Raw genomic sequence first — 13,755 nt, 5'->3', positions numbered from 1 at the left:
TTATTGATCCAGCAAAATGATCTGAACTTTCACCTGCTCGTGTAGACAGCGGCTTCGTGCGGAGTAAATTAATAATAATGCTAACGCTACAAGCTGGGTTTAATTCAAACTTCTTTATAAATAATAAAGAGTAGGAACTGTTCGGCCTATACACATACAGTACACTGCAGCTCTCCTTCACTAACTCTAATTCACTTCATTTAAACTCACGGTTGCCAGATATCACTAGAAATGTCAACATCAGTTTCCATGTTTTGATTCAATCCCCCCAAAACACACTATCATCAGCAGACATGGACACTGTACTGGGAAACCCATCTAAAACTGATAAACAAACAAAAATAAAACTACTAAAATGTAAAGACAGAAAATGTGCTTAGTTATAAATAAATCATTTAATATAAAAAATAGATATTATAATAAATTCATAAAATATAAATAAAATGAGAAATGAAATAATGTTTAATTACTATGGGTTGCATTTAATATCAATCTGACATTAATCTTAGTTCGCTATTTCCTTAGAAGGCTATTAGCCTTTTTCCTAATATGGATCATTTTTGTGTTAATCTACTTTTAATTAGGATTCTCTATTGTTTTTAAGATATTTTAAAAATAAATATTTTATGTTTGTTTATTTATCAATTAACCAACAGTTTCTCATTGCTATTATTTTAACTCAATTAACAGTGACCATGAGCAGAGAGCTTACATTTAACTGTTTATGACAGACGTCCTGATTAAAGTTTAAATAAAAAAAAGATTGGTATCTGGATCGTATCGGCTGTAAAAATCCTGATCGGCGCATCCCTAATGAACACCATTAAACTAAAGCGCTTTGTATCTGACGTGTAAATGAACTCACCCAATCACATCCTATATGAGATTATTCAGAGATATACACAATATACACAGAGCGGTTCGAGAACTGACTCCAGCCCAGAACCATGACAGTGGAAAATGTCTAATAGTGTAGCTTTAAATATATTTAAGAGGAGCAGACTTCAAACACTGAACATTGATGTTTATTGTGTTCGTTTACAAGGTGAACAGGTTAATGGTTGTTTTTTTACATACAGTCTAAAATGAACTGAAAATATTAAGTTTAGTTTATCAGAAGGTAAATTAATGTGCATTGGCTCACACAATAATTCTGTCATAATTGATGAGCTCAAGTTTTCTCATGCCTACTTGTGTGTTATATCGTGGCATGAGAAAACTTAATAAATGTAAAAGTACAATAAAAATATGTTGTCACTAAAATCAATGAGTAATCGTGATAAATAATCGAGATCACAATATTGATAAAAAAAATCAAGATTATCATTTTGGCCATAATCGTGCAGCCCTACCCACGAGGTTGTCTCATCTCCAGAGCTCCAATCCCCAGAAAACCAATCACTGATCACCGTTGTTTCTTAAAACCAATCCCTGATCACCAATGTTTCTTAAAACCAATCCCTGATCACTGTTGTTTCTTAAAACCAATCACTGATCACCGTTGTTTCTTAAAACCAATCACTGATCACCGTTGTTTCTTAAAATCAATCCCTGATCACTGTTGTTTCTTAAACCAATCCCTGATCACCAATGTTTCTCAAAACCAATCCCTGATCACCAATGTTTCTTAAAACCAAACCCTGATCACCGTTGTTTCTTAAAACTAAACCCTGATCACCGTTGTTTCTTAAAACCAATCACTGATCACCGTTGTTTCTTAAAACCAATCACTGATCACCGTTGTTTACAAAGACCAATTACTGATCATCTTTTTCCATAAACTGATACTTGGTGATATTTACAGTAATAAAAATGAGAAAAGTAATTTCATGCATAAACATTATTCCTCATGTCTATTTCCAGACTCTTCATTGCCATGGCTTCATTTTTTTCTGTATTCTTAAATGAAATTCCTCCTTCATGTAACACATTTTAATATGCAAATGAGCATGACAATTCAATTCAAAGTAAATTAGATACATCTAAGATACATCTCGTAACTTCTAGAAACTCTTTGAGCCTCGTACCATCTCTAAACGGAAGCACAGATACAGTTCCTCCAACAACAACAACAAAAAAAACCCAGTCCATGCATGAACCACACCCTCTATTGTTGTTTTTTAACCAGTGCCACAATACTCACTTGTGTTGGACTTTAGTGATTCAGCAATTAGACGAACTATTTATCATTTTTTTAATAGTTTATAGTTTTATAGTCCCTCAATTCTGCATTTCTTTTTCCTGCGTTGAAGCACAGGTAGAGAAACCCATCCTCCTCACATAAATAACATCCTATACTGTCCTTTTAACTCCATATAACTCAAAGTGAAGTCACAGTGCACTAACAAGCAGAATAATGCTGTATATTACCGTCACAGATGACCATCAGCAGCAACAGATAAAAACAACGCATCGGATCAGTCTCCATGTTTCCGTACAAAGAGAACAACTTTAACTTTCACTTTAACTTTCACTTTAACGTTTCAGATCACGTGGTACAACCTGCTCTGTGGGAACCGCCTCTGTTAATATCTACCAAGCATATTTTATAAACGTTTTTATATGTTTTATAATGTTTTATAATCTCTTTTTTGTTTTGGAAAACTGACTGAATTTTAAAGCATCTTAAAATCCCTATTTAGCTGTGTGAAATGGTACATTCTTCATATGGTTTGTAGAACTGTATTGTCCACCTGACGTCTACAATACAACATTTAAATTGATATTTTAATTAAGTTCTATTTCAATTCGATTCAGTGAATTATGAATTAATTAAATCTTCTTCTTCTTTTTTTTTTTTTAAATGGACAGACATAAAAAAAGATGTGCTTTTTGATCAGGCGAATTTCATAGATAACTAAAGGGTCCTTCAAACGCGGATTTACTCGCTTTATTTACACTTTCTGTGTTTTTCTGTGACAAAAACAAACAAACAAAAAAAAAAACAAAACAAAAAAAATATTGATTTTTCATCTCTGCAAACGAGTATAGTTCTGAACTTCAAAAATGATGAGTTATCGCTAGCAGTTTGGCTAATCCGCGCTAATTTATTTAGCCAGTAAGGGAATTGTATTGTCGGAATGCGGGTGGAACACAAACTGTTTAATTGTGGCATGTTTTAGGGAAAATGCTCCATTTTGGGTGTGAAAGTGGTTTAAGAGCCACATATAAGTGCCATATGTAAGCCTGTAGGCTGTAATCATTTAGATTAAAACAAAAAAGGGTTGACATATTTCACTTTATATGTAAAGAATCTACAATATATGAAAGTTTAACTTTTTGAATTAAATGATGGGAAAATTTTTACTTTTCGCATTTTACTTTCATCGTTGGGTGAATTCAGTCTATTCAGTCTCAGCCAGGAGGACTTTAATTTTAAATAAAAGGAAACATGAGTGAACCAGTTCCATTGGTAGCCATACATGCCCATACCATAACACTCCCTCCACCATGTGTGACAGATGAGCACTTCCTTTCCTTCTTCATACTCTTCTCTTCCATCATTCTGGTACAAGTTAATCCTAACCCTAACCCTTGCATCAGAACTGGTCAGGCTTTTCTAGAGGGTTTCTTTATTTTAAAAGCAAAGTCTATCTAAATCTGGCCTTTCTGTTCTTGAGTGTTTCCAGTGGGATGCGTCTGTATTTACGCTCATGAAGGCGTCTCTTGATTGTAGACTTTGACAACAATACGCCTACCTCCTCCAGTGTTCTTGACTTGGCTAGATGTTGTGAAGGGGTTTTTCTTCACCAAGGAAAGATTTCTGCGATCATCCACTTCAGTTGTCTTCCCTGGTCTTCCAGTCCTTCTGGTGTTGCTGAGCTTGCCAGTGCGTTTCTTCTTTTTACGAATGTACCAAATTGTGTATTGTGTTTATTGTATTTGTTTCATTGACACAATAAGTAAGTCGTCATCCGTACCTTCATGACCATTTTTAGACAAGTGTGGGGGAACGGGAAGGAAATAAGACAGGACTGATTGAATTCTAATGCACAAATTTAACTCCCTTAAGTAGATAATGCCTCAGAAAATATTTTTTCATACATAAACATGTTTCTCTGTTATTTTATGAATGATCATGTCTTTGTAGCTTTTTTGTTGTCTTTAATGTTATGTAAGGATTCAGAAAACAGTTCTTGCTTTGGAATCCTAATTGAAATAAAGACCTGTATTCATTATAAGAAACCTAAATGATACAACAACAACAACAATAATAATAATCTTTATTTATGTAGCACCTTTCATACAACAAGTACATCATACAGTATACACACTTTTGTATAATATGTACTGTGTCAGGTGGCAGTAGGGGAAGACTTAACCAATAAGCGAGGTAAGCGGCCTCTTAGGACCCCAGGGAATTGGGGCCCCATCAAATACCAAGAAGCCTATATAAATCATATATAACATATTCATTTTCTGTCATATTTTGTTTGGTCAGGATATCACCATTAAAGTTTTAACGTTAAGTCTACACGAATGCGCCCCCCATCATGTTTTAGAGTGGACCGTTCCATTAATACTGCGCATGCGCGAGCATTTACGCTTTGTTAATAACGAGAAATAAAATAAAAGCTCTTATTGAGCATCTGCTTATATAACTGTACTGTACGCCTGAATTTTAATTCGCAACAATTTTTAGACAGGCGCAAAAGAAGACAACTTTTTTCTTCTTTTGATTAGGCGAAATTCACGGCCACCTAAAGGGTCCTTTTGAATCCTGTTTTGGTCACTTTATTTACACATCCAGCTTATTATTAAATTCTGCCTCATTATTAATGTTCCTGTGAGGTGGATTAAATAAATAAATAAATAAACAGTAATTTTCATCTTTATGAACGCGCATAGTTCTGAACATCGTGTTGAAAATGGTAAGAGTCGTCGCTAGCTGTTTGGGAAAATGTGCGCTTCCCCACTCGTATTCCGGATGACAGTTACAGGCTAGTAGGTTAGGGGCGGGGCTTGTCGGTATACGGGCGGAACAAGAAAAAAATACATTACTGATGTGTTTTTGGCGGGAAAGCCGCCATTTTGAACGTGTAAATGTTGGACTGTAAATTTTAATAATAATTCTTATTCCTTTTTCATTTAATTATTTTATTTTACGTTTGTTTATATATATATTTACTTACTTACTTACTTATTTATTCACTTATTTTGATGTCCATTAGTGTTTTCTGGTTTTGAGGAAATTTATGATATAAATGAAACTAGTTATTTTATTTGACCTGAGGTGTAGTTTATTGTAGTTTATTGTAGTTTGTAGTCGTTATTAAGTGTAATAAAGCTCGGCGTCGGGAGCGGTGTGTGAAAGCGGATGTAAAACTGATCTTTATTACAGTAAAGATCCGCCCGTGTCGTTATAATAAAATGGGTTTAATAGAGGTAAAGGGTGTTCTTTTGCAGATTCCGGAGCTGAAGCACGCGTCGGTGTGTATGAGAGCCAGGGAACGAGTGGAGACCATTATCGAACACATGCGGAGAGAAGGACCTAATGCACTGCAGGTACACACACGTGTCCGTGTGGGTTTCCTCAGGGTTCTCCGGTTTCCTCCGAGAACGTGTGATGTGAACGTGTGTGAGTGTGTAGTTGATTTCTGACTTTGACATGACGCTCACCAGATTTGCTCACAACGGGACACGCTGCCCTACCTCATACGGTGAGTACACACACACTCGGCATTAATCCTAGCGCTTTAACCCTGGGGCGTAGATTCTTTCCAAAATGACGACGCACAGGAAGGACCTCCTCTTCACAGGAACGCTTGCTGATTGGTTGAAATGACGTGACGTGATTTTAATACGTTGTGTTTTTCCTCCTCAGGTATTCTACACAGCAGCGCTGTCATTAGCGAGGACTGTAAAGCCAAGGTAACCATAACAACCGTCTGTGTTCATGAGGACTGAAAGAAATACAAATCAGCAGATTGAAGTGGTTAGTTAGTTAGTTAGTTAGTTCCGTCCGCGCAGCGGGGTGCATCGGGCAACAAGCATTCGCCAGCGGGCTCGGTCGGAAGCGTCGATTTCCACATCTTCCCACTTGACATCGAGCGCTCGTAGATCTTCCATGAATGTTCGTCGCCAAGTATTCCGCGGCCGCCCTACTCTTCCCCTGTGGCGGCGTCCAGCGCAGCGCGATCTTTGCGTGGCGGTGGTCAGACATCCGTAGAATGTGTCCTGCAAAGCGCATTCTTCGCTCTACGACCATTTCTGCCAGGCTGCGGGAGTTTGTTCTTCTTAGAATTTCTTCGTTTGAAATACGATCATGGTATGATACACCGAGTATTCTTCTCAGGCATCGTTGTTGAAACACATTCAGCTTGTGGATGACTGCCCTCGAGCTCTTCCAAGTTTCAGATGCATAGATTGCGGTTGGGATGATGATGCTATTAAACAGGCGAAGTTTGCTGTTGGTGTGGATAGTTCGCCTAGCCCAAATCGGTTGTAGCTGTTGGAAGACTGCAAATGCTCTGCCGATTCTGCGATTGACATCCACGTTAGTCCCACCATCCGCAGCCACAATGCTGCCAAGGTAGGTGAACTGTTTGACTTCTTCGATCAGCTGGTTGCTCACCGTGATCCGCACCGGCGTCATCCGGCCGACGGCCATGACGTTGGTCTTGTCAGTGCTGATCCGTAACCCAACTTTGGCTGCTTCGTGCTCCAGGCTAGTGGTCATCTCCTGTAAGACTTTCCCATTCTGCGCCAATAGCACAATATCGTCGGCGAATTCCAGGTCGGTCAGGCGTCCCTGGCCTGTCCACGGAATTCCAGACGCTGGCTGTGTTAGTGCTCGTCGCATGACGAAGTCCATCATCATGAGGAAAAAGAATGGTGAAAGAATGCAGCCCTGTCTGACTCCAGTCTCGATGGTGAAAAAGGCAGTATGACCTGTGTCCGTCCGGATGCAACAGCTAGAATCCTGATATAAGTTCTGGAAAATGGCGATAAACCGCTGTGGAATGCCATATAGCCGTGCGATGTTCCAAAGCGATTTCCGGTGGACGCTGTCAAACGCCTTCTTAAAGTCTATAAAGTTGACCAAGAGCGGTTTCTGATATTCGGAGCTTTGTTCAATGATGTTTCGAAGAGCAAAGATTTGTTCAGTGCACGACCGACCGCTTCTAAACCCGGCCTGTTCGTCCCGTAGAGCCTGATCGACTCCTCGCAGTATCCGTTTGAGGAGGACGAGACAAAATACCTTGCCTGGAACAGAGAGAAGGGTGATGCCTCTCCAATTGTCACAGTCTGCAAGATTACCTTTCTTAGGTAATTTGACGATGACACCCTGTCTCCAGTCATTTGGGACACGTTCCATGTGCCAGCAGTCATTGAGCAGCGTAGTGAGCACCCGTACAACTTCATCACCACCCGCTTTCAGCATTTCTGCCGAGATTTGGTCAAGACCAGGTGCTTTGTTGTTTTTCAGATGACGAATCGCTGCAGCGACCTCAGCATCCATGATGTCGCTCATGTCCACTTCCAGCTCACAGGGAGGAGGAAAGACTGTAAAGTCGTGCGTGGCTACGGGAGCCGGCTGGTTTAGGGTGTCTTTGAAATGTTCCACCCAACGCACGTCCTGCTCTTCTTTGCTAACTAGCATCCTGCCGGTTGTATCCCTTATCGGCCCAGTGGAACCGCTTCGGGCCCGAGTGAGATCTCTGACCACACGAAAAAGAGTCCTGCTGTCACCCTGGTCCGCAGCCAGTTGTGCTTCAGTGCCCTTCCGGTCCAGCCAGTCCTTCTTGTCTGCTCGGCAACTCCTCTTGACCCTGCGGTCGAGTTCTCGGTACGCCTGCGATGCTTCATTTCGCTCCTCTTCGGTCTTTGCTTGATCGCGCTGACGTTTCTTGACCCGTCTTTCATCGAGCAACGACCATGTCCGGTCCTGAATCCACCATTCTCACTGCGTTCCACGCCGTCGACCAATCGTTCTCTCTGCCGTCTCTATGGCAGCATCCTTGATCTGTGCCCATTGTTCTTCGATGCTGGCCGAGTTGTCAAGAATCTGGAATTGATTAGCGAGTTCAATGTGGAAGTGCTCGGCGTTCACGCGGTCCTTCAATTTCTCGGAGGCAAATGACCGAACGGTGTTGCGTCCGGCCACTCTTTTCAATTTTAGTCGGATTGAAGTCACAAGCAAGTGGTGATCAGATCCGACGTCGGCGCCGCGAAAAACCCGTACGTCACGTAAAGCCGAGCGCCACCGTCGATGGATGCATACATAGTCGATTTCATTGTGAGTGGCCCCATCTGGTGACCGCCACGTCTTTTTGTGAATCCGTTTGTGAATGAAATATGTATTCCCGATGCAAAGGTTGTTAAGATTGCATAGGGATAGGAGACGCTCTCCATTATCGCTCGTTACTGCTGCCGATCCATGAGGGCCGATCACGTTTTCCCAGCCCTGCCGGTCGCTACTGAGTTGCGCATTCATGTCGCCAAGGAGGATCTTTATGTCATGGTTGGGGATAACCGCGATTGTGTCTTGCAGCTGGTCGTAGAAGGCGTCCTTCTCTTCATCATCTGCCTCATTTGTCGGTGCGTAGACTTGAATAACAGTAATTTTAGCATGGCGAGACTGAAATCGGGCGGTAATTATGCGATCACTGATCGGTTTCCATCCAACGAGTGCCTGTGCCGCGGTTTTGCTCAGGACCATCCCGACGCCGTGCACGTGATGTTCTTTGGCTCCCGAATACAGGACGATCTTCCCGTCGCTTATCATTTTTCCATTACCCGTCCACCTCATTTCGCTGACACCAAGAATGTCAAGCCGGTAATTGTCGAATTCGTGCAGAAGCTGCTCCAGTCTCCCACACTGGTACAACGTTCGCACGTTCCAGGTTCCAATTCGTGTGATCGTATTGGCGTCGAGTATCCCATTTTGCATCGGGCGCTGGACGACCTTTCGGCTTTGCTCCAGCACTGTCATCAAGGGAGAAACAGGGTCATCGCGCCGGTATTGTTTAGACCGCTGGTTTTTGCTTGTTGTTTCCGTAGCAAGATAGATTTTACGGGATCAGGGTGCTAGCCTGATGCCCAACCCTCCTCCTTTTTCACCCGGGCTTGGGACCGGCGTCGGCGGAGATAATCTGCGTAAAAAGTGGTATTTGAAGTGGTATTTGAAGTGGTATTTTATTTTAATTTTACGCAGATGTCGGATTTGTTTGATCTTTATTACCCTGTTGAGATCAACACCTCGATGTCGGTGGAGGAGAAAATCCCTCACATGGAGGAATGGTCAGAGATCACACCATCATTAACACCATCTTCATTCAGAATTATTATTGTTTTATCTTTTATTCATTCATTGTTAGAATTGTGACGGAGAAATCTGCGAAAACACTGAAAAGTGTCTGTGTCTGTGTCTGTGTGTGTGTGTGTGTCAGGGTGTTGTGCGTGCATTTAAGGGCGATGTGATCCACACGTTTAATAAAAGAGAGGGCGCTCTACAGAACACACAGCAGTTCGTACACGATCGCAGCAACGTGCTGCTGCTGGGAGATTCGCTGGGAGACCTGGACATGGCCGACGGCGTGCAGGGCCTCCGCAACATCCTGCGCATCGGCTACCTCAACGACAAGGTGACACGCCCACAAACGCTGAAACTCGTCATGACTGAATCACGGTGTTTATAACTGTAACACGAATCGTTTATATTTTAACGTGTGAAGGTCGAGGAGAGGAGGGAGGTGTACGTCAGGTCTTACGACATCGTGCTGGAGAAGGACGAGACGCTGGACATCCCAAACGCAATACTTAATTACATCACAGCGGAGAAACGAGACCACGGGCCCGTCTGAAAGGTCACCCAGCCAATGGGAAACCAGCATCCCAGCCAGCAGCCAATCAGGATTAAGCTGGGGTTCGGATCATCTGTAATAACGTGTCTTTTATTAATTTTTTCCCCTCAGATTTTATATTATTTTTTATACATTTTTATAAATTGGGTGAGTTTCTCATATCTAAACATTTGAGATATTTTCGCTCGTACATTAAAACGTCCATCTCCACTCTACGCTGTAATCTAGTACAGGAGATAAACCCGTATGTTATTCACAACGGAACATAGAAAACATATTAAAATGTTTAAACTGAGGAAATGGACCGTTTTAAGGGGAAAATAAGGTCACTTTGAGTTTGATGGCCGCAACACGTCTCAAAAAGTCGGGACTGGGACAACGAAAGGCGTTTTTTATACTCAATCACGTTTCTGCCTGTCGCCAGTTTACCTCCAGCTGTTTCTTTCCAGTAGCACTTTACTTTTCCAGCCTTTTGTTGCCTCCCATTTGTGTAATGTAAATTATAAGAGAATTAAAAAGTGTTTTTGACCTTGGATACACTAAAACATGGACCAACTGAATAATTTGCGCACAAAAAAAGAATTCAGTAACTTTTTCACCTGACTTTTATTTTTAAAAATCTCATTTTAAGAACTTGTATATTGTCTTCTTTTTTATTTTGTCTGAAGAATCAGAAGCTCGTGAATGTAAAAGATGTGGCAGTGTCCTTGTTTTCCATCAATTCAGATAATCAGCGCCCCCTGCTGCCTGCCAGGTGAACTTCAACTACAGTAACGTAGTTAAGTAAGAGAGCAAAACTAGAACATTTATTTATTTATTTGTTTATTTATTTTTTGAACTTATTTTGCAGCAAAAACAAAAACCTGCACAGTTTATACAAAGGAACATTTCCCAGTTCACACCAAACAGCTTTAGTACAAAATGGAAAATAAAATAATAATAAAATAATGTCTGTCACATCTTTCCATGTGTACGGAATGGAGAACGAAGGCCACATTATTTTCTAGTTTACAAAATACAAATAATACATTTTTAAAAAACAGTGCAAGTCCACTTTAGATGCGCTGATATTTTTCATTTTTAGAGCAAAAGACAAAATCCTGAGTGGTTTTCGTCTCCGAGAGGAATTGGTTTAATGTGTGTGTCTGTGTGTGTGTGATGTCTGATTCCAGCCTAAATGTGCCAGATATGTTTAAAATCAAATAAAAAATCATGTTGACGCTTTTGTGAGATGAAAAAGTCTGTAAAGAACATATATATAATATATGTAGTATATAAATATCAGTATATTGCATTATATATTTTGCTTTGCACATATCAGCAGGAATGCACAGCAAGATGTGGACTGCAATAAAAAGATAAAGTTTGTAATAAAGTTTTGTGGATTTTTTGACGATCGTTGATTTTGAAATGATTTTTAACAGCCTCAGATGTTTTAGTGCCCCCTCACCTCTCTGGAACGGTTCCACGAATAAACTCGTTCGAAATAAAACAGCTGGAGACAGAGGTTCTGCCAATGGGATGTGGTTTAATAGCGTTTTTAAAAGCTCCGTGTCTAGAGAAGGTCATAAATAACAGCACGTCATGTGATGTTTTCTACCTCACTTAATACCATGAGTTTAGGATTTCAAGGAAACATCACTAGACATCACTACAGTTCTGATCCTGGTCTCGATTTATATCTTAACTCCAGAACAGCAGATTTCTGGACCTGACACCATACGTCTCGTACCAGTCATCGCTCTCTTCGTCGTAGTACTCGCAGTTGGATGTGGTGCTTTCGTCGCTGTAGCCGCCAACCACGTACAAGCGGCCGTCCATCACCTGGAAGAAGAAGAAGAAGGCGGCGTCATGGTGAAGAGGTACATGACTAATTTCATCAATTCATTCCAGTGCTTGGAGTTAGGAAGTCTGATGGATCCAGCCTCGGTAAAAGAAATGATAAATTAGTTAGCCATGTGGTGTTTGGTGCGTTACCTCGACGCCAAAGTTCCTTCGTGGGTTAAACATGGAGGCAAGCATTCTCCAGGAGTTGGTATGAGGGTTGTAGGCTTCGACGCTCTGCAGACTGTGGGCTCCATCACAACCCCCGATCTGTAAAACCATACATCTTATCTCAATCGATGTGCATTAATAAAAGAATACAAACCATGCTAACAGAAACACGCCTCCTTCCCATCCTTTACAGAGCAATTACAGAAACTTCACTGACTCTCAGTGCTTTAAGTTCTTACCGCAAACACTCGGTTGTTCAGAGCGATGATGCTCACGACACTGCTTTGGATGGGCATCGGTTCGATTAGCGTCCACTGATCGTAACGAGGGTCGAAACACTCGGCCGTGAAAAGGCACTCGTTTCCATTGAGTCCTCCACAGATGTAGATCTAAAGGAACCCAAAACCAAGAAGGTTCTGGGTGTTTCCAGTTCAAGCTTTCAGGTTCCCTCAGGGACTGTAACATTTTAAATAATGTTTATTTATTTATTTAATTGGTGCAGTCGTGTTTGGAGCAGCTCTGAGAACTTGACTGGTCTAGAAGATACTAAGGACTGACTTGTACCTTGTGTTGTACCCACTGATACCTTCATGCCCACCATGAAGCTAACTGCAGGTCATGATTATCTACAGCGCTGTGCGTTAACCGACCTCCAGGTGAACACTGATTGGTTGGCGGAGAAGAAGTCTGGAAAAGTATAACTTGTTGGTAAAGATCAGTGAAAGTGTGCACATTTCACTCTTACCTTGGCCAGTAAGGTCGTCGACCGGAACCTCTAGAATTCCAGCATTCTTAGAACCAGCTCACGCCATAGTGAAGGATCTCAGAATCAACGGTAGCTTCTCTTATTTATTTATTTATTTATTATTGAGGGACATTGTTTTATATTTATTATTATTATTGCTGTACTTTTTATTTATCGGAGAGAAGCCTGTGAAATAAACCCTCTGCTTCACGTCACTAAGCTGTGGCCTCAAACTACATGATTTCATGATTAGTGTTTAATTTAAGTTTCCCAACATCAAACACAGTATATTATAATGACATTGATATTATAATAAACCCGGAAGCACCACATTCACCTGTCTGAATACATCACACAACTTTACAGATTTTATTTTTAAAGAAAGAAAGAAAAAGAATTCTCATTGTTTTAACATACAGCACGCCATGTTTCCTCTCGCTGCAATCAGACTTAACTCTTGAAATGCAAAAGAACTAAACAAAAATAATAAAGAAATGTTATATACAATTATAGAAATGCATTACTTATAATACCTTTCCAGCATCACTCTTATATAATATGTCATCTGATTTATGTGTACTGAATATAAATATAAACTCTGAGCATCTAAATAAAATAAACAATAAAAAACAATAAAATAAAATGTCTCAAAACAGGTAATAAATGAATAAATCCAGTCATTATATCTAGAAATTAGATAATAAAAACTATTCTACAGGAGGCGCAAACATGAAGACAAGAAACTCACATTTAAGTGTCACTCAAAAGATCGTAAATATATATATATATATATTTATATACAACACATTACAAGCATCTTTAAAACAATCCCTGAGGTGATCAGACGAGTGCGTCCAGTCTGTTCAGGTCATGGATGATGTCCTTTCTTCTCAGCGTGATGTAGAGATACACCCGAGTGCTCCAGAACACCAAACCACCGTACGTTCTGCTTTTCTAGATGCGCACACAATCATTGATGATTCATTAATCTTTTCATTTCATATTTCAGTAATAACACCTGGAACAATCTTGTGTTGTTGATGTTTTCTTCTTACCTGCTAAGACCCTGAGGTCTGAGCTTCAGGAGCCAGATTCTCAAGTTCACGTTCATCACTTTGTGAAGGTGAGTCCTGCGTTTGTATGATGTTTAATGTAAAAACCGCACAAGTTAATGATGTTAATCAGTTTTTTATTCCGTGTTTAATATTA

General features: G+C 40.5%; 3 protein-coding genes across 6 annotated transcripts in view; 1 reads left to right on the top strand and 2 right to left on the bottom strand.

Annotated features, from left to right (window-relative positions):
- The window catches only part of LOC128617183 (uncharacterized), a 60,480-nt gene extending 57,999 nt beyond the window's left edge, over positions 1-2,481 (bottom strand). Inside the window, exon 1 of one of the 2 annotated variants that reach the window (XM_053640222.1) lies at positions 2,371-2,481. In XM_053640222.1, the coding sequence (XP_053496197.1) occupies positions 2,371-2,428 (58 nt within the window). In that variant the 5' untranslated portion in view covers positions 2,429-2,481. The remainder of the gene's footprint in view (positions 1-2,370) is intronic. The other variant, XM_053640223.1, reaches the window with a different exon arrangement.
- The window catches only part of LOC128617195 (7-methylguanosine phosphate-specific 5'-nucleotidase-like), a 144,282-nt gene extending 130,785 nt beyond the window's left edge, over positions 1-13,497 (top strand). The window contains exons 1-5 of one of the 3 annotated variants that reach the window (XM_053640247.1): positions 4,722-4,871; positions 5,407-5,660; positions 5,825-5,871; positions 9,393-9,587; positions 9,678-13,497. In XM_053640247.1, coding sequence (XP_053496222.1) covers positions 5,609-5,660; positions 5,825-5,871; positions 9,393-9,587; positions 9,678-9,806 — 423 coding nt within the window. In that variant the 5' untranslated portion in view covers positions 4,722-4,871; positions 5,407-5,608 and the 3' untranslated portion in view covers positions 9,807-13,497. Of the gene's footprint in view, positions 1-4,721; positions 4,872-5,223; positions 5,661-5,824; positions 5,872-9,157; positions 9,244-9,392; positions 9,588-9,677 lie in introns of those variants that run through there. The other 2 variants (XM_053640245.1, XM_053640244.1) reach the window with 2 other exon arrangements.
- The window catches only part of LOC128617184 (CD276 antigen homolog), a 158,540-nt gene that overhangs the window by 98,361 nt on the left and 46,424 nt on the right, over positions 1-13,755 (bottom strand). The gene's annotated exons all lie outside the window — the stretch shown is intronic.

The sequence above is a fragment of the Ictalurus furcatus genome, chromosome 13 (assembly GCF_023375685.1).
Source record: "Ictalurus furcatus strain D&B chromosome 13, Billie_1.0, whole genome shotgun sequence".
Lineage (NCBI taxonomy): Eukaryota > Metazoa > Chordata > Actinopteri > Siluriformes > Ictaluridae > Ictalurus > Ictalurus furcatus.
Note: the sequence above shows the minus strand (reverse complement) of the source record. Positions and strands in the feature narration are given on the sequence as shown.